Source organism: Ylistrum balloti, unplaced genomic scaffold (assembly GCF_031769215.1).
Source record: "Ylistrum balloti isolate Yb309-2 unplaced genomic scaffold, AGI_CSIRO_Ybal_v1 Utg369560, whole genome shotgun sequence".
NCBI classification, from domain to species: Eukaryota; Metazoa; Mollusca; class Bivalvia; order Pectinida; family Pectinidae; genus Ylistrum; species Ylistrum balloti.
Window position 1 is genome coordinate 135,403 of NW_026781861.1, and position 24,796 is coordinate 160,198.

Genomic DNA, 24,796 nt, shown 5'->3' on the forward strand with positions numbered 1-24,796 from the left:
CAATAGCTATATCTCGTGTTATGCATGATTTTGATATCAATGTGGATAAACCAAAAACATAGTCTTACTTGGAGGAGGATATGGTCGTCCGCGGAAACCATCTGGAGGATCCTCAGGTACTAAAATGAAATTAGAATATCAATTAACTAATGACGGAAAGGTATTGATATTTTCAAAGGAAACTAAGACATAATTCCCACACTGAACTAAACAATTTTTAATGAAAAATCAAATTGTGATATTGCAGTCATTGCACACATACCTCAAACGACGATGAGAAGATATTTCATTAATAAAAATTTCAATTAAATCAGGATATGAACGCATCACTTACATGCTTCTAACATTGCCAGTTCGTCGTCGATATCCTCTGGTCGGTCAGATATAAGGAATAGACGTTGGTATTCCTCCAGTGGATGTGACGACACCTCGTCCAGTTCACTGTGGTCTCGGAGTCCGACTCCAACCGTGAATAAGTAATTACCGTCATTTTCATTTTTCTCTGCAGCCCGGAATGCTTCGTACCTATCAGTGCTTTCGTCATTTCCGGTAATCAAGAGAATAAAGTTTCTTGCAAAATCTCTGTCGCCATTGTCAGGTCTGAACATCTCCGTTCTCACATAATCTAAAGCAGCCGCGGTGTTGGTCTCCCCTGGCTGATACTGGATATCGTCCATGGCAGCCACAACGCCATCCTTTGTCAAGTAATCGTCCAGCTGGAATTGGGCGGCCTGATCAGTACTGTACCTAAGGAGACCTACTCGGAACTTCTCATTGTCAATACTTAGTCGACCAGCGACCATTTTGGCATAGTTCCGGATCCATTCGAACTTCTCTGGTGTCACCGAAGAATCTAACACCATGATAAGATCAAAGGCTCTGGGAGGAGGTGTAGGTGCTGGTGTAGTCGTTGTAGTGGTGGTGGTTGGAGCATCGGTAACTGAAATTCACATTGATATTAATTACAAAAGGAAACAATTAAGGTGAACAATGCTCCTACTCTTCAAGAGTATAAAATTTATTATAACATATTTTATCTTGTGCTTTACATAAAAATAAAACACCAAAAACAAAGCAATTGGATAACTGAATTTCAGTGGTCTGGAAATGGTGTTGATTGATAAACGAATTTCTCGTATCATTAAACATTTTAAAAGTGTTACAAAACTAAAACAAGATAAGTTACAATGACGTTCATAGTAAGAGTAAAGAAGAAAACAAACAAACAAAGGACGAGAAAGGAAAAATCTCAAATAATAAGATATTGTTGTGATAGAGAACACAGATTACGGCAGTGCTATTTTTATCATTTAGTGACAAACAGTGTTTGTTGACAACAACTGTAAGACGAGTTTTTTGGTATAACATTTTAGACGTTGTATATGTATTTGTTGTATCATATCAACTATGATCAAAATATGATTAATTATACTTTCGATAATCCATTAACGAAGGGGCAGTGCTAATTTCATATATTTAACCATTCCATCATATAGAAAATATTTCAAAATTGAGCATTTTAAAAAATTTTCACAATTTTACACATGTAAGTATTACCTCTTGGTAAAGGTGTTGCTGTAGAACTTGGAAACTGTTCTTCACGTTTAAAACCTGCATTCAGTACACAGACATGAAGACAGACAAAACATTACAAAAAACACGTCAACGAATACATTAACAAATGTCATTTTCATGACAAATATTGTATATAATTGATCGCCATGACATAAAGTATAAGATTAAAACAAATAACATGTATTAACACAAAACAGGATCAAGTGCATATCAATGGTGCAAAGTGCGAAGTGCATTACTTTCATGGAAAGAGAAAACACAAAGATATATACCTGACAAAAAGACGACACGTAAAACATAAAGATGTGTGATAAATCATACATTGAACAAATTTAAGCTGTGAGGAACACACTTGTGCCGTGATAGAATAGTTGATATCGATAAAGTATTTAAAAAAAATTCTCAATAAATACCTGGACATAAAGACGAGAATACTTGGTCACTGAGAGCGTTCAGCTCGTCAAACGTCTGAACGTTGAAGCTGTTTTCCGATGAGGGTTTGTTAGCGATACCATCTAACTCCTTCGTGTCTTTCAGGCCGATACCGATGGCATATACATGTATGTCTGCATCCCTGGCCCGGTCCGCTTCCGGAATGGTTCTCCGGGAGTTGATATTGGATACACCGTCTGTTAAGATGATACAGATGTTGGGAACGTCAGCACGGTCTCCATCAGCAGCATTGAACATGTTCCTCATCGTCAGCAAGGCGTCAGCTGTGTTGGTACTTCCATAGATATAGGGAATTTCATCGATAGCCTGGTTTACATCAGCTTTTGTTGAAAACGTATTGAGATTGAATTGAATTTCTACCCCGGAACTGTAGATCAAAGCACCGACACGTACGTTACCAGAGTCAATGTCGGCGTTCCTGAGGAAATCCTTACAGAAAGCCAGCATTTTATCGAAGTTTCCTTGTCCTACACTGGTGGAGGCATCGATGATGATAATCAGATCGACCTTAGACAAAGCGCAATCTGCATAGGAAATAAAATGAAATAGATATATATGTAAAAATCATATCCTATAACCTTTTCCCATAATATCTCTTTGAATTACGGCGTTTTATACTTAAAATTTTGAACGAATCAATAGAATTGTTGAGTGAAAACTGATTTTAATATATATATTGTATATAACAACCATATAAGATACTGACTGAAAAAACAACTTTGGTGGTTGTAGTTTGGTCCCAAAATTGAATGATATCAGTGTTTTTTAATCGCTAGTTTATTTGCAAAAGTACTATTGAAACAAATTGATGATTCTACGTGACATACCAGACACAGGCGGTGGTAAAGTTATCGGCAGAGGGGTCGTTGCTGTAAGGATACAAAATTACTTATAACTTCATTTCGAGAAAAGAGACATTTGTTGACATCACTTGTATAAACATAAGGATTACAACTGAAAACTTATTCGCTGAATCATATTTTCGTGGATAGTCTTTAGCTGGAAATTCACGCATGTTAGCTGGACGATGTAGAACAATACCCCAAGTTGTGCATAGTGGCGACATTAAGAATGTTATACTTTTCATGTATTCAATAGCTATATATCGTGTTATGCATGATTTTGATATCAATGTGGATAAACCAAAAACATAGTCTTACTTGGAGGAGGATATGGTCGTCCGCGGAAACCATCTGGAGGATCCTCAGGTACTAAAATGAAATTAGAATATCAATTAACTAATGACGGAAAGGTATTGATATTTTCAAAGGAAACTAAGACATAATTCCCACACTGAACTAAACAATTTTTAATGAAAAATCAAATTGTGATATTGCAGTCATTGCACACATACCTCAAACGACGATGAGAAGATATTTCATTAATAAAAATTTCAATTAAATCAGGATATGAACGCATCACTTACATGCTTCTAACATAGCCAGTTCGTCGTCGATATCCTCTGGTCGGTCAGATATAAGGAATAGACGTTGGTATTCCTCCAGTGGATGTGACGACACCTCGTCCAGTTCACTGTGGTCTCGGAGTCCGACTCCAACCGTGAATAAGTAATTACCGTCATTTTCATTTTTCTCTGCAGCCCGGAATGCTTCGTACCTATCAGTGCTTTCGTCATTTCCGGTAATCAAGAGAATAAAGTTTCTTGCAAAATCTCTGTCGCCATTGTCAGGTCTGAACATCTCCGTTCTCACATAATCTAAAGCAGCCGCGGTGTTGGTCTCCCCTGGCCGATACTGGATATCGTCCATGGCAGCCACAACGCCATCCTTTGTCAAGTAATCGTCCAGCTGGAATTGGGCGGCCTGATCAGTACTGTACCTAAGGAGACCTACTCGGAACTTCTCATTGTCAATACTTAGTCGACCAGCGACCATTTTGGCATAGTTCCGGATCCATTCGAACTTCTCTGGTGTCACCGAAGAATCTAACACCATGATAAGATCAAAGGCTCTGGGAGGAGGTGTAGGTGCTGGTGTAGTCGTTGTAGTGGTGGTGGTTGGAGCATCGGTAACTGAAATTCACATTGATATTAATTACAAAAGGAAACAATTAAGGTGAACAATGCTCCTACTCTTCAAGAGTATAAAATTTATTATAACATATTTTATCTTGTGCTTTACATAAAAATAAAACACCAAAAACAAAGCAATTGGATAACTGAATTTCAGTGGTCTGGAAATGGTGTTGATTGATAAACGAATTTCTCGTATCATTAAACATTTTAAAAGTGTTACAAAACTAAAACAAGATAAGTTACAATGACGTTCATAGTAAGAGTAAAGAAGAAAACAAACAAACAAAGGACGAGAAAGGAAAAATCTCAAATAATAAGATATTGTTGTGATAGAGAACACAGATTACGGCAGTGCTATTTTTATCATTTAGTGACAAACAGTGTTTGTTGACAACAACTGTAAGACGAGTTTTTTGGTATAACATTTTAGACGTTGTATATGTATTTGTTGTATCATATCAACTATGATCAAAATATGATTAATTATACTTTCGATAATCCATTAATGAAGGGGCAGTGCTAATTTCATATATTTAACCATTCCATCATATAGAAAATATTTCAAAATTGAGCATTTTAAAAAAATTTCACAATTTTACACATGTAAGTATTACCTCTTGGTAAAGGTGTTGCTGTAGAACTTGGAAACTGTTCTTCACGTTTAAAACCTGCATTCAGTACACAGACATGAAGACAGACAAAACATTACAAAAAACACGTCAACGAATACATTAACAAATGTCATTTTCATGACAAATATTGTATATAATTGATCGCCATGACATAAAGTATAAGATTAAAACAAATAACATGTATTAACACAAAACAGGATCAAGTGCATATCAATGGTGCAAAGTGCGAAGTGCATTACTTTCATGGAAAGAGAAAACACAAAGATATATACCTGACAAAAAGACGACACGTAAAACATATAAAGATGTGTGATAAATCATACATTGAACAAATTTAAGCTGTGAGGAACACACTTGTGCCGTGATAGAATAGTTGATATCGATAAAGTATTTTTAAAAAATTCTCAATAAATACCTGGACATAAAGACGAGAATACTTGGTCACTGAGAGCGTTCAGCTCGTCAAACGTCTGAACGTTGAAGCTGTTTTCCGATGAGGGTTTGTTAGCGATACCGTCTAACTCCTTCGTGTCTTTCAGGCCGATACCGATGGCATATACATGTATGTCTGCATCCCTGGCCCGGTCCGCTTCCGGAATGGTTCTCCGGGAGTTGATATTGGATACACCGTCTGTTAAGATGATACAGATGTTGGGAACGTCAGCACGGTCTCCATCAGCAGCATTGAACATGTTCCTCATCGTCAGCAAGGCGTCAGCTGTGTTGGTACTTCCATAGATATAGGGAATTTCATCGATAGCCTGGTTTACATCAGCTTTTGTTGAAAACGTATTGAGATTGAATTGAATTTCTACCCCGGAACTGTAGATCAAAGCACCGACACGTACGTTACCAGAGTCAATGTCGGCGTTCCTGAGGAAATCCTTACAGAAAGCCAGCATTTTATCGAAGTTTCCTTGTCCTACACTGGTGGAGGCATCGATGATGATAATCAGATCGACCTTAGACAAAGCGCAATCTGCATAGGAAATAAAATGAAATAGATATATATGTAAAAATCATATCCTATAACCTTTTCCCATAATATCTCTTTGAATTACGGCGTTTTATACTTAAAATTTTGAACGAATCAATAGAATTGTTGAGTGAAAACTGATTTTAATATATATATTGTATATAACAACCATATAAGATACTGACTGAAAAAACAACTTTGGTGGTTGTAGTTTGGTCCCAAAATTGAATGATATCAGTGTTTTTTAATCGCTAGTTTATTTGCAAAAGTACTATTGAAACAAATTGATGATTCTACGTGACATACCAGACACAGGCGGTGGTAAAGTTATCGGCAGAGGGGTCGTTGCTGTAAGGATACAAAATTACTTATAACTTCATTTCGAGAAAAGAGACATTTGTTGACATCACTTGTATAAACATAAGGATTACAACTGAAAACTTATTCGCTGAATCATATTTTCGTGGATAGTCTTTAGCTGGAAATTCACGCATGTTAGCTGGACGATGTAGAACAATACCCCAAGTTGTGCATAGTGGCGACATTAAGAATGTTATACTTTTCATGTATTCAATAGCTATATATCGTGTTATGCATGATTTTGATATCAATGTGGATAAACCAAAAACATAGTCTTACTTGGAGGAGGATATGGTCGTCCGCGGAAACCATCTGGAGGATCCTCAGGTACTAAAATGAAATTAGAATATCAATTAACTAATGACGGAAAGGTATTGATATTTTCAAAGGAAACTAAGACATAATTCCCACACTGAACTAAACAATTTTTAATGAAAAATCAAATTGTGATATTGCAGTCATTGCACACATACCTCAAACGACGATGAGAAGATATTTCATTAATAAAAATTTCAATTAAATCAGGATATGAACGCATCACTTACATGCTTCTAACATTGCCAGTTCGTCGTCGATATCCTCTGGTCGGTCAGATATAAGGAATAGACGTTGGTATTCCTCCAGTGGATGTGACGACACCTCGTCCAGTTCACTGTGGTCTCGGAGTCCGACTCCAACCGTGAATAAGTAATTACCGTCATTTTCATTTTTCTCTGCAGCCCGGAATGCTTCGTACCTATCAGTGCTTTCGTCATTTCCGGTAATCAAGAGAATAAAGTTTCTTGCAAAATCTCTGTCGCCATTGTCAGGTCTGAACATCTCCGTTCTCACATAATCTAAAGCAGCCGCGGTGTTGGTCTCCCCTGGCCGATACTGGATATCGTCCATGGCAGCCACAACGCCATCCTTTGTCAAGTAATCGTCCAGCTGGAATTGGGCGGCCTGATCAGTACTGTACCTAAGGAGACCTACTCGGAACTTCTCATTGTCAATACTTAGTCGACCAGCGACCATTTTGGCATAGTTCCGGATCCATTCGAACTTCTCTGGTGTCACCGAAGAATCTAACACCATGATAAGATCAAAGGCTCTGGGAGGAGGTGTAGGTGCTGGTGTAGTCGTTGTAGTGGTGGTGGTTGGAGCATCGGTAACTGAAATTCACATTGATATTAATTACAAAAGGAAACAATTAAGGTGAACAATGCTCCTACTCTTCAAGAGTATAAAATTTATTATAACATATTTTATCTTGTGCTTTACATAAAAATAAAACACCAAAAACAAAGCAATTGGATAACTGAATTTCAGTGGTCTGGAAATGGTGTTGATTGATAAACGAATTTCTCGTATCATTAAACATTTTAAAAGTGTTACAAAACTAAAACAAGATAAGTTACAATGACGTTCATAGTAAGAGTAAAGAAGAAAACAAACAAACAAAGGACGAGAAAGGAAAAATCTCAAATAATAAGATATTGTTGTGATAGAGAACACAGATTACGGCAGTGCTATTTTTATCATTTAGTGACAAACAGTGTTTGTTGACAACAACTGTAAGACGAGTTTTTTGGTATAACATTTTAGACGTTGTATATGTATTTGTTGTATCATATCAACTATGATCAAAATATGATTAATTATACTTTCGATAATCCATTAATGAAGGGGCAGTGCTAATTTCATATATTTAACCATTCCATCATATAGAAAATATTTCAAAATTGAGCATTTTAAAAAATTTTCACAATTTTACACATGTAAGTATTACCTCTTGGTAAAGGTGTTGCTGTAGAACTTGGAAACTGTTCTTCACGTTTAAAACCTGCATTCAGTACACAGACATGAAGACAGACAAAACATTACAAAAAACACGTCAACGAATACATTAACAAATGTCATTTTCATGACAAATATTGTATATAATTGATCGCCATGACATAAAGTATAAGATTAAAACAAATAACATGTATTAACACAAAACAGGATCAAGTGCATATCAATGGTGCAAAGTGCGAAGTGCATTACTTTCATGGAAAGAGAAAACACAAAGATATATACCTGACAAAAAGACGACACGTAAAACATATAAAGATGTGTGATAAATCATACATTGAACAAATTTAAGCTGTGAGGAACACACTTGTGCCGTGATAGAATAGTTGATATCGATAAAGTATTTTAAAAAAATTCTCAATAAATACCTGGACATAAAGACGAGAATACTTGGTCACTGAGAGCGTTCAGCTCGTCAAACGTCTGAACGTTGAAGCTGTTTTCCGATGAGGGTTTGTTAGCGATACCGTCTAACTCCTTCGTGTCTTTCAGGCCGATACCGATGGCATATACATGTATGTCTGCATCCCTGGCCCGGTCCGCTTCCGGAATGGTTCTCCGGGAGTTGATATTGGATACACCGTCTGTTAAGATGATACAGATGTTGGGAACGTCAGCACGGTCTCCATCAGCAGCATTGAACATGTTCCTCATCGTCAGCAAGGCGTCAGCTGTGTTGGTACTTCCATAGATATAGGGAATTTCATCGATAGCCTGGTTTACATCAGCTTTTGTTGAAAACGTATTGAGATTGAATTGAATTTCTACCCCGGAACTGTAGATCAAAGCACCGACACGTACGTTACCAGAGTCAATGTCGGCGTTCCTGAGGAAATCCTTACAGAAAGCCAGCATTTTATCGAAGTTTCCTTGTCCTACACTGGTGGAGGCATCGATGATGATAATCAGATCGACCTTAGACAAAGCGCAATCTGCATAGGAAATAAAATGAAATAGATATATATGTAAAAATCATATCCTATAACCTTTTCCCATAATATCTCTTTGAATTACGGCGTTTTATACTTAAAATTTTGAACGAATCAATAGAATTGTTGAGTGAAAACTGATTTTAATATATATATTGTATATAACAACCATATAAGATACTGACTGAAAAAACAACTTTGGTGGTTGTAGTTTGGTCCCAAAATTGAATGATATCAGTGTTTTTTAATCGCTAGTTTATTTGCAAAAGTACTATTGAAACAAATTGATGATTCTACGTGACATACCAGACACAGGCGGTGGTAAAGTTATCGGCAGAGGGGTCGTTGCTGTAAGGATACAAAATTACTTATAACTTCATTTCGAGAAAAGAGACATTTGTTGACATCACTTGTATAAACATAAGGATTACAACTGAAAACTTATTCGCTGAATCATATTTTCGTGGATAGTCTTTAGCTGGAAATTCACGCATGTTAGCTGGACGATGTAGAACAATACCCCAAGTTGTGCATGGTGGCGACATTAAGAATGTTATACTTTTCATGTATTCAATAGCTATATCTCGTGTTATGCATGATTTTGATATCAATGTGGATAAACCAAAAACATAGTCTTACTTGGAGGAGGATATGGTCGTCCGCGGAAACCATCTGGAGGATCCTCAGGTACTAAAATGAAATTAGAATATCAATTAACTAATGACGGAAAGGTATTGATATTTTCAAAGGAAACTAAGACATAATTCCCACACTGAACTAAACAATTTTTAATGAAAAATCAAATTGTGATATTGCAGTCATTGCACACATACCTCAAACGACGATGAGAAGATATTTCATTAATAAAAATTTCAATTAAATCAGGATATGAACGCATCACTTACATGCTTCTAACATTCAGTTCGTCGTCGATATCCTCTGGTCGGTCAGATATAAGGAATAGACGTTGGTATTCCTCCAGTGGATGTGACGACACCTCGTCCAGTTCACTGTGGTCTCGGAGTCCGACTCCAACCGTGAATAAGTAATTACCGTCATTTTCATTTTTCTCTGCAGCCCGGAATGCTTCGTACCTATCAGTGCTTTCGTCATTTCCGGTAATCAAGAGAATAAAGTTTCTTGCAAAATCTCTGTCGCCATTGTCAGGTCTGAACATCTCCGTTCTCACATAATCTAAAGCAGCCGCGGTGTTGGTCTCCCCTGGCTGATACTGGATATCGTCCATGGCAGCCACAACGCCATCCTTTGTCAAGTAATCGTCCAGCTGGAATTGGGCGGCCTGATCAGTACTGTACCTAAGGAGACCTACTCGGAACTTCTCATTGTCAATACTTAGTCGACCAGCGACCATTTTGGCATAGTTCCGGATCCATTCGAACTTCTCTGGTGTCACCGAAGAATCTAACACCATGATAAGATCAAAGGCTCTGGGAGGAGGTGTAGGTGCTGGTGTAGTCGTTGTAGTGGTGGTGGTTGGAGCATCGGTAACTGAAATTCACATTGATATTAATTACAAAAGGAAACAATTAAGGTGAACAATGCTCCTACTCTTCAAGAGTATAAAATTTATTATAACATATTTTATCTTGTGCTTTACATAAAAATAAAACACCAAAAACAAAGCAATTGGATAACTGAATTTCAGTGGTCTGGAAATGGTGTTGATTGATAAACGAATTTCTCGTATCATTAAACATTTTAAAAGTGTTACAAAACTAAAACAAGATAAGTTACAATGACGTTCATAGTAAGAGTAAAGAAGAAAACAAACAAACAAAGGACGAGAAAGGAAAAATCTCAAATAATAAGATATTGTTGTGATAGAGAACACAGATTACGGCAGTGCTATTTTTATCATTTAGTGACAAACAGTGTTTGTTGACAACAACTGTAAGACGAGTTTTTTGGTATAACATTTTAGACGTTGTATATGTATTTGTTGTATCATATCAACTATGATCAAAATATGATTAATTATACTTTCGATAATCCATAAACGAAGGGGCAGTGCTAATTTCATATATTTAACCATTCCATCATATAGAAAATATTTCAAAATTGAGCATTTTAAAAAATTTTCACAATTTTACACATGTAAGTATTACCTCTTGGTAAAGGTGTTGCTGTAGAACTTGGAAACTGTTCTTCACGTTTAAAACCTGCATTCAGTACACAGACATGAAGACAGACAAAACATTACAAAAAACACGTCAACGAATACATTAACAAATGTCATTTTCATGACAAATATTGTATATAATTGATCGCCATGACATAAAGTATAAGATTAAAACAAATAACATGTATTAACACAAAACAGGATCAAGTGCATATCAATGGTGCAAAGTGCGAAGTGCATTACTTTCATGGAAAGAGAAAACACAAAGATATATACCTGACAAAAAGACGACACGTAAAACATATAAAGATGTGTGATGGATCATACATTGAACAAATTTAAGCTGTGAGGAACACACTTGTGCCGTGATAGAATAGTTGATATCGATAAAGTATTTTAAAAAAATTCTCAATAAATACCTGGACATAAAGACGAGAATACTTGGTCACTGAGAGCGTTCAGCTCGTCAAACGTCTGAACGTTGAAGCTGTTTTCCGATGAGGGTTTGTTAGCGATACCGTCTAACTCCTTCGTGTCTTTCAGGCCGATACCGATGGCATATACATGTATGTCTGCATCCCTGGCCCGGTCCGCTTCCGGAATGGTTCTCCGGGAGTTGATATTGGATACACCGTCTGTTAAGATGATACAGATGTTGGGAACGTCAGCACGGTCTCCATCAGCAGCATTGAACATGTTCCTCATCGTCAGCAAGGCGTCAGCTGTGTTGGTACTTCCATAGATATAGGGAATTTCATCGATAGCCTGGTTTACATCAGCTTTTGTTGAAAACGTATTGAGATTGAATTGAATTTCTACCCCGGAACTGTAGATCAAAGCACCGACACGTACGTTACCAGAGTCAATGTCGGCGTTCCTGAGGAAATCCTTACAGAAAGCCAGCATTTTATCGAAGTTTCCTTGTCCTACACTGGTGGAGGCATCGATGATGATAATCAGATCGACCTTAGACAAAGCGCAATCTGCATAGGAAATAAAATGAAATAGATATATATGTAAAAATCATATCCTATAACCTTTTCCCATAATATCTCTTTGAATTACGGCGTTTTATACTTAAAATTTTGAACGAATCAATAGAATTGTTGAGTGAAAACTGATTTTAATATATATATTGTATATAACAACCATATAAGATACTGACTGAAAAAACAACTTTGGTGGTTGTAGTTTGGTCCCAAAATTGAATGATATCAGTGTTTTTTAATCGCTAGTTTATTTGCAAAAGTACTATTGAAACAAATTGATGATTCTACGTGACATACCAGACACAGGCGGTGGTAAAGTTATCGGCAGAGGGGTCGTTGCTGTAAGGATACAAAATTACTTATAACTTCATTTCGAGAAAAGAGACATTTGTTGACATCACTTGTATAAACATAAGGATTACAACTGAAAACTTATTCGCTGAATCATATTTTCGTGGATAGTCTTTAGCTGGAAATTCACGCATGTTAGCTGGACGATGTAGAACAATACCCCAAGTTGTGCATGGTGGCGACATTAAGAATGTTATACTTTTCATGTATTCAATAGCTATATATCGTGTTATGCATGATTTTGATATCAATGTGGATAAACCAAAAACATAGTCTTACTTGGAGGAGGATATGGTCGTCCGCGGAAACCATCTGGAGGATCCTCAGGTACTAAAATGAAATTAGAATATCAATTAACTAATGACGGAAAGGTATTGATATTTTCAAAGGAAACTAAGACATAATTCCCACACTGAACTAAACAATTTTTAATGAAAAATCAAATTGTGATATTGCAGTCATTGCACACATACCTCAAACGACGATGAGAAGATATTTCATTAATAAAAATTTCAATTAAATCAGGATATGAACGCATCACTTACATGCTTCTAACATTGCCAGTTCGTCGTCGATATCCTCTGGTCGGTCAGATATAAGGAATAGACGTTGGTATTCCTCCAGTGGATGTGACGACACCTCGTCCAGTTCACTGTGGTCTCGGAGTCCGACTCCAACCGTGAATAAGTAATTACCGTCATTTTCATTTTTCTCTGCAGCCCGGAATGCTTCGTACCTATCAGTGCTTTCGTCATTTCCGGTAATCAAGAGAATAAAGTTTCTTGCAAAATCTCTGTCGCCATTGTCAGGTCTGAACATCTCCGTTCTCACATAATCTAAAGCAGCCGCGGTGTTGGTCTCCCCTGGCCGATACTGGATATCGTCCATGGCAGCCACAACGCCATCCTTTGTCAAGTAATCGTCCAGCTGGAATTGGGCGGCCTGATCAGTACTGTACCTAAGGAGACCTACTCGGAACTTCTCATTGTCAATACTTAGTCGACCAGCGACCATTTTGGCATAGTTCCGGATCCATTCGAACTTCTCTGGTGTCACCGAAGAATCTAACACCATGATAAGATCAAAGGCTCTGGGAGGAGGTGTAGGTGCTGGTGTAGTCGTTGTAGTGGTGGTGGTTGGAGCATCGGTAACTGAAATTCACATTGATATTAATTACAAAAGGAAACAATTAAGGTGAACAATGCTCCTACTCTTCAAGAGTATAAAATTTATTATAACATATTTTATCTTGTGCTTTACATAAAAATAAAACACCAAAAACAAAGCAATTGGATAACTGAATTTCAGTGGTCTGGAAATGGTGTTGATTGATAAACGAATTTCTCGTATCATTAAACATTTTAAAAGTGTTACAAAACTAAAACAAGATAAGTTACAATGACGTTCATAGTAAGAGTAAAGAAGAAAACAAACAAACAAACAAAGGACGAGAAAGGAAAAATCTCAAATAATAAGATATTGTTGTGATAGAGAACACAGATTACGGCAGTGCTATTTTTATCATTTAGTGACAAACAGTGTTTGTTGACAACAACTGTAAGACGAGTTTTTTGGTATAACATTTTAGACGTTGTATATGTATTTGTTGTATCATATCAACTATGATCAAAATATGATTAATTATACTTTCGATAATCCATTAATGAAGGGGCAGTGCTAATTTCATATATTTAACCATTCCATCATATAGAAAATATTTCAAAATTGAGCATTTTAAAAAATTTTCACAATTTTACACATGTAAGTATTACCTCTTGGTAAAGGTGTTGCTGTAGAACTTGGAAACTGTTCTTCACGTTTAAAACCTGCATTCAGTACACAGACATGAAGACAGACAAAACATTACAAAAAACACGTCAACGAATACATTAACAAATGTCATTTTCATGACAAATATTGTATATAATTGATCGCCATTACATAAAGTATAAGATTAAAACAAATAACATGTATTAACACAAAACAGGATCAAGTGCATATCAATGGTGCAAAGTGCGAAGTGCATTACTTTCATGGAAAGAGAAAACACAAAGATATATACCTGACAAAAAGACGACACGTAAAACATATAAAGATGTGTGATAAATCATACATTGAACAAATTTAAGCTGTGAGGAACACACTTGTGCCGTGATAGAATAGTTGATATCGATAAAGTATTTTTAAAAAATTCTCAATAAATACCTGGACATAAAGACGAGAATACTTGGTCACTGAGAGCGTTCAGCTCGTCAAACGTCTGAACGTTGAAGCTGTTTTCCGATGAGGGTTTGTTAGCGATACCGTCTAACTCCTTCGTGTCTTTCAGGCCGATACCGATGGCATATACATGTATGTCTGCATCCCTGGCCCGGTCCGCTTCCGGAATGGTTCTCCGGGAGTTGATATTGGATACACCGTCTGTTAAGATGATACAGATGTTGGGAACGTCAGCACGGTCTCCGTCAGCAGCATTGAACATGTTCCTCATCGTCAGCAAGGCGTCAGCTGTGTTGGTACTTCCATAGATATAGGGAATTTCATCGATAGCCTGGTTTACATCAGCTTTTGTTGAAAACGTATTGAGATTGAATTGAATTTCTACCCCGGAACTGTAGATCAAAGCACCGACACGTACGTTACCAGAGTCAATGTCGGCGTTCCTGAGGAAATCCTTACAGAAAGCCAGCATTTTATCGAAGTTTCCTTGTCCTACACTGGTGGAGGCATCGATGATGATAATCAGATCGACCTTAGACAAAGCGCAATCTGCATAGGAAATAAAATGAAATAGATATATATGTAAAAATCATATCCTATAACCTTTTCCCATAATATCTCTTTGAATTACGGCGTTTTATACTTAAAATTTTGAACGAATCAATAGAATTGTTGAGTGAAAACTGATTTTAATATATATATTGTATATAACAACCATATAAGATACTGACTGAAAAAACAACTTTGGTGGTTGTAGTTTGGTCCCAAAATTGAATGATATCAGTGTTTTTTAATCGCTAGTTTATTTGCAAAAGTACTATTGAAACAAATTGATGATTCTACGTGACATACCAGACACAGGCGGTGGTAAAGTTATCGGCAGAGGGGTCGTTGCTGTAAGGATACAAAATTACTTATAACTTCATTTCGAGAAAAGAGACATTTGTTGACATCACTTGTATAAACATAAGGATTACAACTGAAAACTTATTCGCTGAATCATATTTTCGTGGATAGTCTTTAGCTGGAAATTCACGCATGTTAGCTGGACGATGTAGAACAATACCCCAAGTTGTGCATGGTGGCGACATTAAGAATGTTATACTTTTCATGTATTCAATAGCTATATCTCGTGTTATGCATGATTTTGATATCAATGTGGATAAACCAAAAACATAGTCTTACTTGGAGGAGGATATGGTCGTCCGCGGAAACCATCTGGAGGATCCTCAGGTACTAAAATGAAATTAGAATATCAATTAACTAATGACGGAAAGGTATTGATATTTTCAAAGGAAACTAAGACATAATTCCCACACTGAACTAAACAATTTTTAATGAAAAATCAAATTGTGATATTGCAGTCATTGCACACATACCTCAAACGACGATGAGAAGATATTTCATTAATAAAAATTTCAATTAAATCAGGATATGAACGCATCACTTACATGCTTCTAACATTGCCAGTTCGTCGTCGATATCCTCTGGTCGGTCAGATATAAGGAATAGACGTTGGTATTCCTCCAGTGGATGTGACGACACCTCGTCCAGTTCACTGTGGTCTCGGAGTCCGACTCCAACCGTGAATAAGTAATTACCGTCATTTTCATTTTTCTCTGCAGCCCGGAATGCTTCGTACCTATCAGTGCTTTCGTCATTTCCGGTAATCAAGAGAATAAAGTTTCTTGCAAAATCTCTGTCGCCATTGTCAGGTCTGAACATCTCCGTTCTCACATAATCTAAAGCAGCCGCGGTGTTGGTCTCCCCTGGCCGATACTGGATATCGTCCATGGCAGCCACAACGCCATCCTTTGTCAAGTAATCGTCCAGCTGGAATTGGGCGGCCTGATCAGTACTGTACCTAAGGAGACCTACTCGGAACTTCTCATTGTCAATACTTAGTCGACCAGCGACCATTTTGGCATAGTTCCGGATCCATTCGAACTTCTCTGGTGTCACCGAAGAATCTAACACCATGATAAGATCAAAGGCTCTGGGAGGAGGTGTAGGTGCTGGTGTAGTCGTTGTAGTGGTGGTGGTTGGAGCATCGGTAACTGAAATTCACATTGATATTAATTACAAAAGGAAACAATTAAGGTGAACAATGCTCCTACTCTTCAAGAGTATAAAATTTATTATAACATATTTTATCTTGTGCTTTACATAAAAATAAAACACCAAAAACAAAGCAATTGGATAACTGAATTTCAGTGGTCTGGAAATGGTGTTGATTGATAAACGAATTTCTCGTATCATTAAACATTTTAAAAGTGTTACAAAACTAAAACAAGATAAGTTACAATGACGTTCATAGTAAGAGTAAAGAAGAAAACAAACAAACAAAGGACGAGAAAGGAAAAATCTCAAATAATAAGATATTGTTGTGATAGAGAACACAGATTACGGCAGTGCTATTTTTATCATTTAGTGACAAACAGTGTTTGTTGACAACAACTGTAAGACGAGTTTTTTGGTATAACATTTTAGACGTTGTATATGTATTTGTTGTATCATATCAACTATGATCAAAATATGATTAATTATACTTTCGATAATCCATTAACGAAGGGGCAGTGCTAATTTCATATATTTAACCATTCCATCATATAGAAAATATTTCAAAATTGAGCATTTTAAAAAATTTTCACAATTTTACACATGTAAGTATTACCTCTTGGTAAAGGTGTTGCTGTAGAACTTGGAAACTGTTCTTCACGTTTAAAACCTGCATTCAGTACACAGACATGAAGACAGACAAAACATTACAAAAAACACGTCAACGAATACATTAACAAATGTCATTTTCATGACAAATATTGTATATAATTGATCGCCATGACATAAAGTATAAGATTAAAACAAATAACATGTATTAACACAAAACAGGATCAAGTGCATATCAATGGTGCAAAGTGCGAAGTGCATTACTTTCATGGAAAGAGAAAACACAAAGATATATACCTGACAAAAAGACGACACGTAAAACATATAAAGATGTGTGATAAATCATACATTGAACAAATTTAAGCTGTGAGGAACACACTTGTGCCGTGATAGAATAGTTGATATTGATAAAGTATTTAAAAAAAATTCTCAATAAATACCTGGACATAAAGACGAGAATACTTGGTCACTGAGAGCGTTCAGCTCGTCAAACGTCTGAACGTTGAAGCTGTTTTCCGATGAGGGTTTGTTAGCGATACCGTCTAACTCCTTCGTGTCTTTCAGGCCGATACCGATGGCATATACATGTATGTCTGCATCCCTGGCCCGGTCCGCTTCCGGAATGGTTCTCCGGGAGTTGATATTGGATACACCGTCTGTTAAGATGATACAGATGTTGGGAACGTCAGCACGGTCTCCGTCAGCAGCATTGAACATGTTCCTCATCGTCAGCAAGGCGTCAGCTGTGTTGGTACTTCCATAGATATAGGGAATTTCATCGATAGCCTGGTTTACATCAGCCTTTGTTGAAAACGTATTGAGATTGAATTGAATTTCTACCCCGGAACTGTAGATCAAAGCACCGACACGTACGTTACCAGAGTCAATGTCGGCGTTCCTGAGGAAATCCTTACAGAAAGCCAGCATTTTCTCGAAGTTTCCTTGTCCTACACTGGTGGAGGCATCGATGATGATAATCAGATCGACCTTAGACAAAGCGCAATCTGCATAGGAAATAAAATGAAATAGATATATATGTAAAAATCATATCCTATAACCTTTTCCCATAATATCTCTTTGAATTACGGCGTTTTATACTTAAAATTTTGAACGAATCAATAGGATTGTTGAGTGAAAACTGATTTTAATATATATATTGTATATAACAACCATATAAGATACTGACTGAAAAAACAACTTTGGTGGTTGTAGTTTGGTCCCAAAATTGAATGATATCAGTGTTTTTTAATCGTTAGTTTATTTGCAAAAGTACTATTGAAACAAATTGATGATTCTACGTGACATACCAGACACAGGCGGTGGTAAAGTTATCGGCAGAGGGGTCGTTGCTGTAAGGATACAAAAATACTCATACTTAATAATATTTTCGTGGATAGTCTTTAGCTGGAAAATCACGCATGTTAGCTGGACGATCTAGAACAATAGCCAAAGTTATGCATGGTGGCGACATTAAGAATGTTATACTTTTCATGTATTCAATAGCTATATCTCGTGTTATGCATCATTTTGTTATCAATGTGGATAAACCAAAAACATAGTCTTACTTGGAGGAGGATATGGTCGTCCGCGGAAACCATCTGGAGGATCCTCAGGTACTAAAATGAAATTAGAATATCAATTAACTAATGACGGAAAGGTATTGATATTTTCAAAGGAAACTAAGACATAATTCCCACACTGAACTAAACAATTTTTATTGAGAAATCAAATTGTGATATCGCAATCATTGCACACATACCTCAAACGACGATGAGAAGATATTTCATTAATAAAAATTTCAATTAAATCAGGATATGAACGCATCACTTACATGCTTCTAACATTGCCAGTTCGTCGTCGATATCCTCTGGTCGGTCAGATATAAGGAACAGACGTTGGTATTCCTCCAGTGGATGTGACGACACCTCGTCCAGTTCACTGTGGTCTCGGAGTCCGACTCCAACCGTGAATAAGTAATTACCGTCATTTTCATTTTTCTCTGCAGCCCGGAATGCTTCGTACCTATCAGTGCTTTCGTCATTTCCGGTAATCAAGAGAATAAAGTTTCTTGCAAAATCTCTGTCGCCATTGTCAGGTCTGAACATCTCCGTTCTCACATAATCTAAAGCAGCCGCGGTGTTGGTCTCCCCTGGCTGATACTGGATATCGTCCATGGCAGCCACAACACCATCCTTTGTCAAGTAATCGTCCAGCTGGAATTGGGCGGCCTGATCAGTACTGTACCTAAGGAGACCTACTCGGAACTTCTCATTGTCAATACTTAGTCGACCAGCGACCATTTTGGCATAGTTCCGGATCCATTCGAACTTCTCTGGTGTCACCGAAGAATCTAACACCATGATAAGATCAAAGGCTCTGGGAGGAGGTGTAGGTGCTGGTGTAGTCGTTGTAGTGGTGGTGGTTGGAGCATCGGTAACTGAAATTCACATTGATATTAATTACAAAAGGAAACAATTAAGGTGAACAATGTTCCTACTCTTCAAGAGAACAAAATTTATTATAACATATTTTATCTTGTGCTTTACATAAAAATAAAACACCAAAAATAAAGCAATTGGATAACTGAATTTCAGTGGTCTGGAAATGGTGTTGATTGATAAACGAATTTCTCGTATCATTAAACATTTTAAAAGTGTTACAAAACTAAAACAAGATAAGTTACAATGACGTTCATAGTAAGAGTAAAGAAGAAAACAAACAAAGGACGAGAAAGGAAAAATCTCAAATAATAAGATATTGTTGTGATAGAGAACACAGATTACGGCAGTGCTATTTATATCATTTAGTGACAAACAGTGTTTGTTGACAACAACTGTAAGACGAGTTTTTTGGTATAACATTTTAGACGTTGTATATGTATTTGTTGTATCATATCAACTATGATCAAAATATGATTAATTATACTTTCGATAATCCATTAATGAAGGGGCGGTGCTAATTTCATATATTTAACCATTCCATCATATAGGACATATTTCAAAATTGAGCATCTTATAGATTTTTGCACAATTATACACATGTAAGTATTACCTCTTGGTAAAGGTGTTGCTGTAGAACTTGGAAACTGTTCTTCACGTTTAAAACCTGCATTCAGTACACAGACATGAAGACAGACAAAACATTACAAAAAAACACGTCAACGAATACATTAACAAATGTCATTTTCATGACAAATATTGTATATAATTGATCGCCATGACATAAAGTATAAGATTAAAACAAATAACATGTATTAACACAAAACAGGATCAAGTGCATATCAATGGTGCAAAGTGCGAAGTGCATTACTTTCATGGAAAGGGAAAACACAAAGATATATACCTGACAAAAAGACGACACGTAAAACATATAAAGATGTGTGATAAGTCATACATTGAACAAATTTAAGCTGTGAGGAACACACTTGTGCCGTGAAAAAATAGTTGATATCGATAAAGTATTTTAAAAAAATTCTCAATAAATACCTGGACATAAAGACGAGAATACTTGGTCACTGAGAGCGTTCAGCTCGTCAAACGTCTGAACGTTGAAGCTGTTTTCCGATGAGGGTTTGTTAGCGATACCGTCTAACTCCTTCGTGTCTTTCAGGCCGATACCGATGGCATATACATGTATGTCTGCATCCCTGGCCCGGTCCGCTTCCGGAATGGTTCTCCGGGAGTTGATATTGGATACACCGTCTGTTAAGATGATACAGATGTTGGGAACGTCAGCACGGTCTCCGTCGGCAGCATTGAACATGTTCCTCATCGTCAGCAAGGCGTCAGCTGTGTTGGTACTTCCATAGATATAGGGAATTTCATCGATAGCCTGGTTTACATCAGCTTTTGTTGAAAACGTATTGAGATTGAATTGAATTTCTACCCCGGAACTGTAGATCAAAGCACCGACACGTACGTTTCCAGAGTCAATGTCGGCGTTCCTGAGGAAATCCTTACAGAAAGCCAGCATTTTCTCGAAGTTTTCCTGCCCTACACTGGTGGAGGCATCAATGATAATGATCAAGTCAACCTTAGACAGTGCACAATCTGCAATGACAGCATTTTGTGAGAATTTGAATGCAAAGCAATGTATAAGTTGAAATGAATTACCTGTAGCACATGTGAAATACAACATTTAACGAACAGAATATGCAGTGAAATTGGAATCTGTAAATCATCATACACATGTTATAAATTCAGAAGATCCTCACTTGATAAGCAAATAATTAGAATCATCTAGATTATTACTGAGTATATTTAGAATAATCTTGATGAGAATTACGTGAATTGTGAGATATGGGATAAGGCAAGTAGATCAGGAACACGAGCGATGGGAAGGTTTCTTTTGTGTGAGTGGTGATTGAGATGTGTTTGTGCGTTACCTTGTCATTATTATGTTTATTGTAATTGTAAAAGTCAATTTTCATAATTGCTGCTTAAGAAAAACCTTTTGTCAATGTCTTCGTTTTGATCTACTCATGGATATGCATTTCATCAACAAAAAGATATAGATGGTTTATTTTTATCAGAAATCGTCAATACCACCATGATCATATTGACGAGGCCCACGAAACGATATTTTTAGAATAAAAAGATGTGATGTTAATCGTTGTTTGTATGAAAGAGTAACAAAGTATTGTTAATATAACGCCCGACCTATACTTTTAATGGAATGTATTTATTTACCTGACACTGGTGGCGGTAGCGTGATCGGTATAGGTGTGGTAGCTAAAAAGAAGAAAAAGAATATTATAACAAAATGTATGGACAATTTATTATATTTACTGACGAGCATAAAGTAAGGGTAACGCATCCCCGTCATTTTCAGTCTTGTTTGTACGTTAATTGTTTAATATGTTTTGAAAATGCATTACCTACGTAGTGCTCCTTAGTTGATAGGAAATATCAATACAATTCCCTCCCATCCCCAGGCTTATTTTGTATAACCAGGAATAATCGGAAATAAAACTACAAGTTGAAATAAGAGTGTAATGGTTTCTGTTCCACAAGATGGAGACAGTTCTATTTAAAATACTTTAAGAGAAGAGAAAGAAAATCATCTTACAAGGTGGAGGATATGGTCGCAAGCGGAATCCGTCCGGTGGATTTTCTGGTACTGCAATAAGACACATAAAGTTTTAAAATATCACAAAAAAGAATAACCGCACCAATCTCACTTCAATCGAATACTCGGATAACTCAAGGTTTCCAATGTTCCCGTTTGCTTCGAGATATTGAGGTTCGACTGTATACACTTACGTGCTTCTAGCATTGCTAACTCGTCATCGATGTCCTCTGGTCGGTCTGATATCAAGAAAAGACGCTGGTATTCCTCCAGAGGATGTGAAGATACCTCGGCCAGTTCGCTAGGATCCTGGAGTCCAACCCCAACAGTGAACAAATAGTTTCCGTCGTCTTCATTTTTCTCTGCGGCACGGAATGCCCCATACCTATCAGTGCTGTTGTCATTTCCAGTGATCAAAAGAATAAAATTTCTTGCAAAATCTCTGTCACCATTATCTGGTTTGAACATCTCCTTTCTAACATAATCTAAAGCGCCTACAGTATTGGTCTCCCCGGGCTGGTACTGGACATTGTCAATAGCAGACACAACACCATCCCTGGTTAAGTAATCGTCCAGCTGGAATTGGGCGGCCTGGTTGGTACTATATCGTAGAAGGCCTACTCGGAATTTTTCATTGTCAATGCTAAGCTGTCCAGCGACCATCTTAGCATATTGTCGTATCCACTGCCACTGTGCTGGACTGACCGAAGAGTCAAGGACAATGACGAGGTCGAAGGCGCGTGGAGGAGGAGTCGGGGCATCGGTCACTACAAAAGCAACATATGTATTACATAAAAACTATATATTCAAAGTATTGATAACATTATTCATTGAAAATATATATAGAGACGAATTCAATAATGAAATATCACCCCTTTCCTTAATATCGTTGTTTTAAAAGATAGAAACCTTCTATTTCTTAACGTTTTTAATGTTTGTTTTCATTGTAACATGTTTTCCTAAAACAATTATTTCTGATTTTTTGGAACACAATTAACACAGTAAACTTTTGTCAATTCATATACAGGTGACCATATTGTAGCTTAAGTTTTTTTTAATTCAAATCCCAACTGTTGTACCCAGAAGTTCTTGAAGTACCTGTGAAAAGTTTTCAAAATTGTCGCCATCTTAATACTTTTATATTTTTGATACTTAACATTTGTTTAACATTATCATACCACAATGGAATTTGTGAGGCAGTTTATCATGATGACATAATATAACAAATTTTAACATTATTTTACATATAAAGATATGGTATTAAGATGCAAACATATAACGAGTAAAAGTTTACTAAATAAATATTACAGTGTTTAAAAATGTTTATTTCGCTTATGTTGAGTATATAATTATAAAATCAATTCTTTAGAGAAATAGTACATAACATTTCGAGTCAGAAAGTTGATAAGAGGTTTAATTATATCGTAATATCTTACTTCAAAACTGCGTTTTTGTGAAGGACTACAACATCTGTTATTCCAGACTTGATTAGATTACTTAATGTATGAAAAGTAAAATGAATTATATTGAAAAGGAATATTAATTCTTGCTTCGCCGGGGACAGGTGTTTAATTACATTTTAGAACAGTTCGGAGATTAAGTTTGCTGAGAAAAAAACCCTGTGAATATGAGGGAATTCACAATCAATTGTTCGGTGTCATATAATGCTTCATATATGCCAAGAAGTTTACAAGTATACAATATATAAACCCTCAATTCAGAAAGAACAATACTACCTAGGTCGCCGTGACCTACTTTTCGAAAATTGCTGTTTTATCTATGTGTTATACTATCTACAGTTTTAAAACAATACTGCACATATAACAATGACTGAGGGCGAAATTAGCATGTTGTCGATAAAATAACAATAACTGAATAATCACTATATCAGGTAAATGTATAATTAGCACAGGGAGAGACAGTGTTGATGCTAAATCGTGTAAATATATACAATTAGTTTTATCAACGAAATTCCATTAAACCTAACTATATGTGTTATGCCTCAACATTTTCATGTGTTTTCTTTAACAAGATAAGATCTTGCAAATAATACACGTTGGTACACTTACGATTGACAGAACATGAATCAACGAAGACAGCATTTACAAGGAAAATCTTAAATACAAACAAACAAAAACCACGCGTTTGCATGGAACAGCAAAATTCATGCAACATTCTGCAGTAAAAATCATTTCCAGAAAAAGGAAAGAACATGGAACAAAAATCCCTAACACCAATCGATACTGTTTGATTCTGATGTCTAATGATCACAGATGGGAAACAAACATGGAAATGCATGCTTCCTTACTTAACAAACATGCAGTTAGAAAATAAACAGACGTAGGTCACGTAAACACATTGAAAATCACACGAATACCTTATAATTATATACATTTCATGTTTTCACATGTATTAAGCACATTACCTATAATTTATCTCACAATTAAACAAAGCTGTTTTATTTCATAATATGATGTTAACATTTTGAACAATATATCATTATGTAAAATATATTTTATGTAATCATATTAATATATAAATACAGAAAAATGAAATAATAAAATGAAAA

At 36.4% G+C, this 24,796-nt stretch overlaps 1 protein-coding gene across 1 annotated transcript in view; it reads right to left on the reverse strand.

Annotated features, from left to right (window-relative positions):
* The window catches only part of LOC132544446 (uncharacterized), a 250,740-nt gene that overhangs the window by 82,375 nt on the left and 143,569 nt on the right, over positions 1-24,796 (reverse strand). The window contains 35 exon segments of the mRNA XM_060208080.1: positions 69-119; positions 335-940; positions 1,558-1,611; positions 1,989-2,552; positions 2,856-2,897; positions 3,189-3,239; positions 3,455-4,060; positions 4,678-4,731; positions 5,111-5,674; positions 5,978-6,019; positions 6,311-6,361; positions 6,577-7,182; positions 7,800-7,853; positions 8,233-8,796; positions 9,100-9,141; positions 9,433-9,483; positions 9,688-10,302; positions 11,353-11,916; positions 12,220-12,261; positions 12,553-12,603; positions 12,819-13,424; positions 14,046-14,099; positions 14,479-15,042; positions 15,346-15,387; positions 15,679-15,729; positions 15,945-16,550; positions 17,601-18,164; positions 18,468-18,509; positions 18,726-18,776; positions 18,992-19,597; positions 20,212-20,265; positions 20,646-21,209; positions 21,849-21,890; positions 22,228-22,278; positions 22,422-22,994. Of these exon segments, the coding sequence (XP_060064063.1) occupies positions 69-119; positions 335-940; positions 1,558-1,611; positions 1,989-2,552; positions 2,856-2,897; positions 3,189-3,239; positions 3,455-4,060; positions 4,678-4,731; positions 5,111-5,674; positions 5,978-6,019; positions 6,311-6,361; positions 6,577-7,182; positions 7,800-7,853; positions 8,233-8,796; positions 9,100-9,141; positions 9,433-9,483; positions 9,688-10,302; positions 11,353-11,916; positions 12,220-12,261; positions 12,553-12,603; positions 12,819-13,424; positions 14,046-14,099; positions 14,479-15,042; positions 15,346-15,387; positions 15,679-15,729; positions 15,945-16,550; positions 17,601-18,164; positions 18,468-18,509; positions 18,726-18,776; positions 18,992-19,597; positions 20,212-20,265; positions 20,646-21,209; positions 21,849-21,890; positions 22,228-22,278; positions 22,422-22,994 (9,744 nt within the window).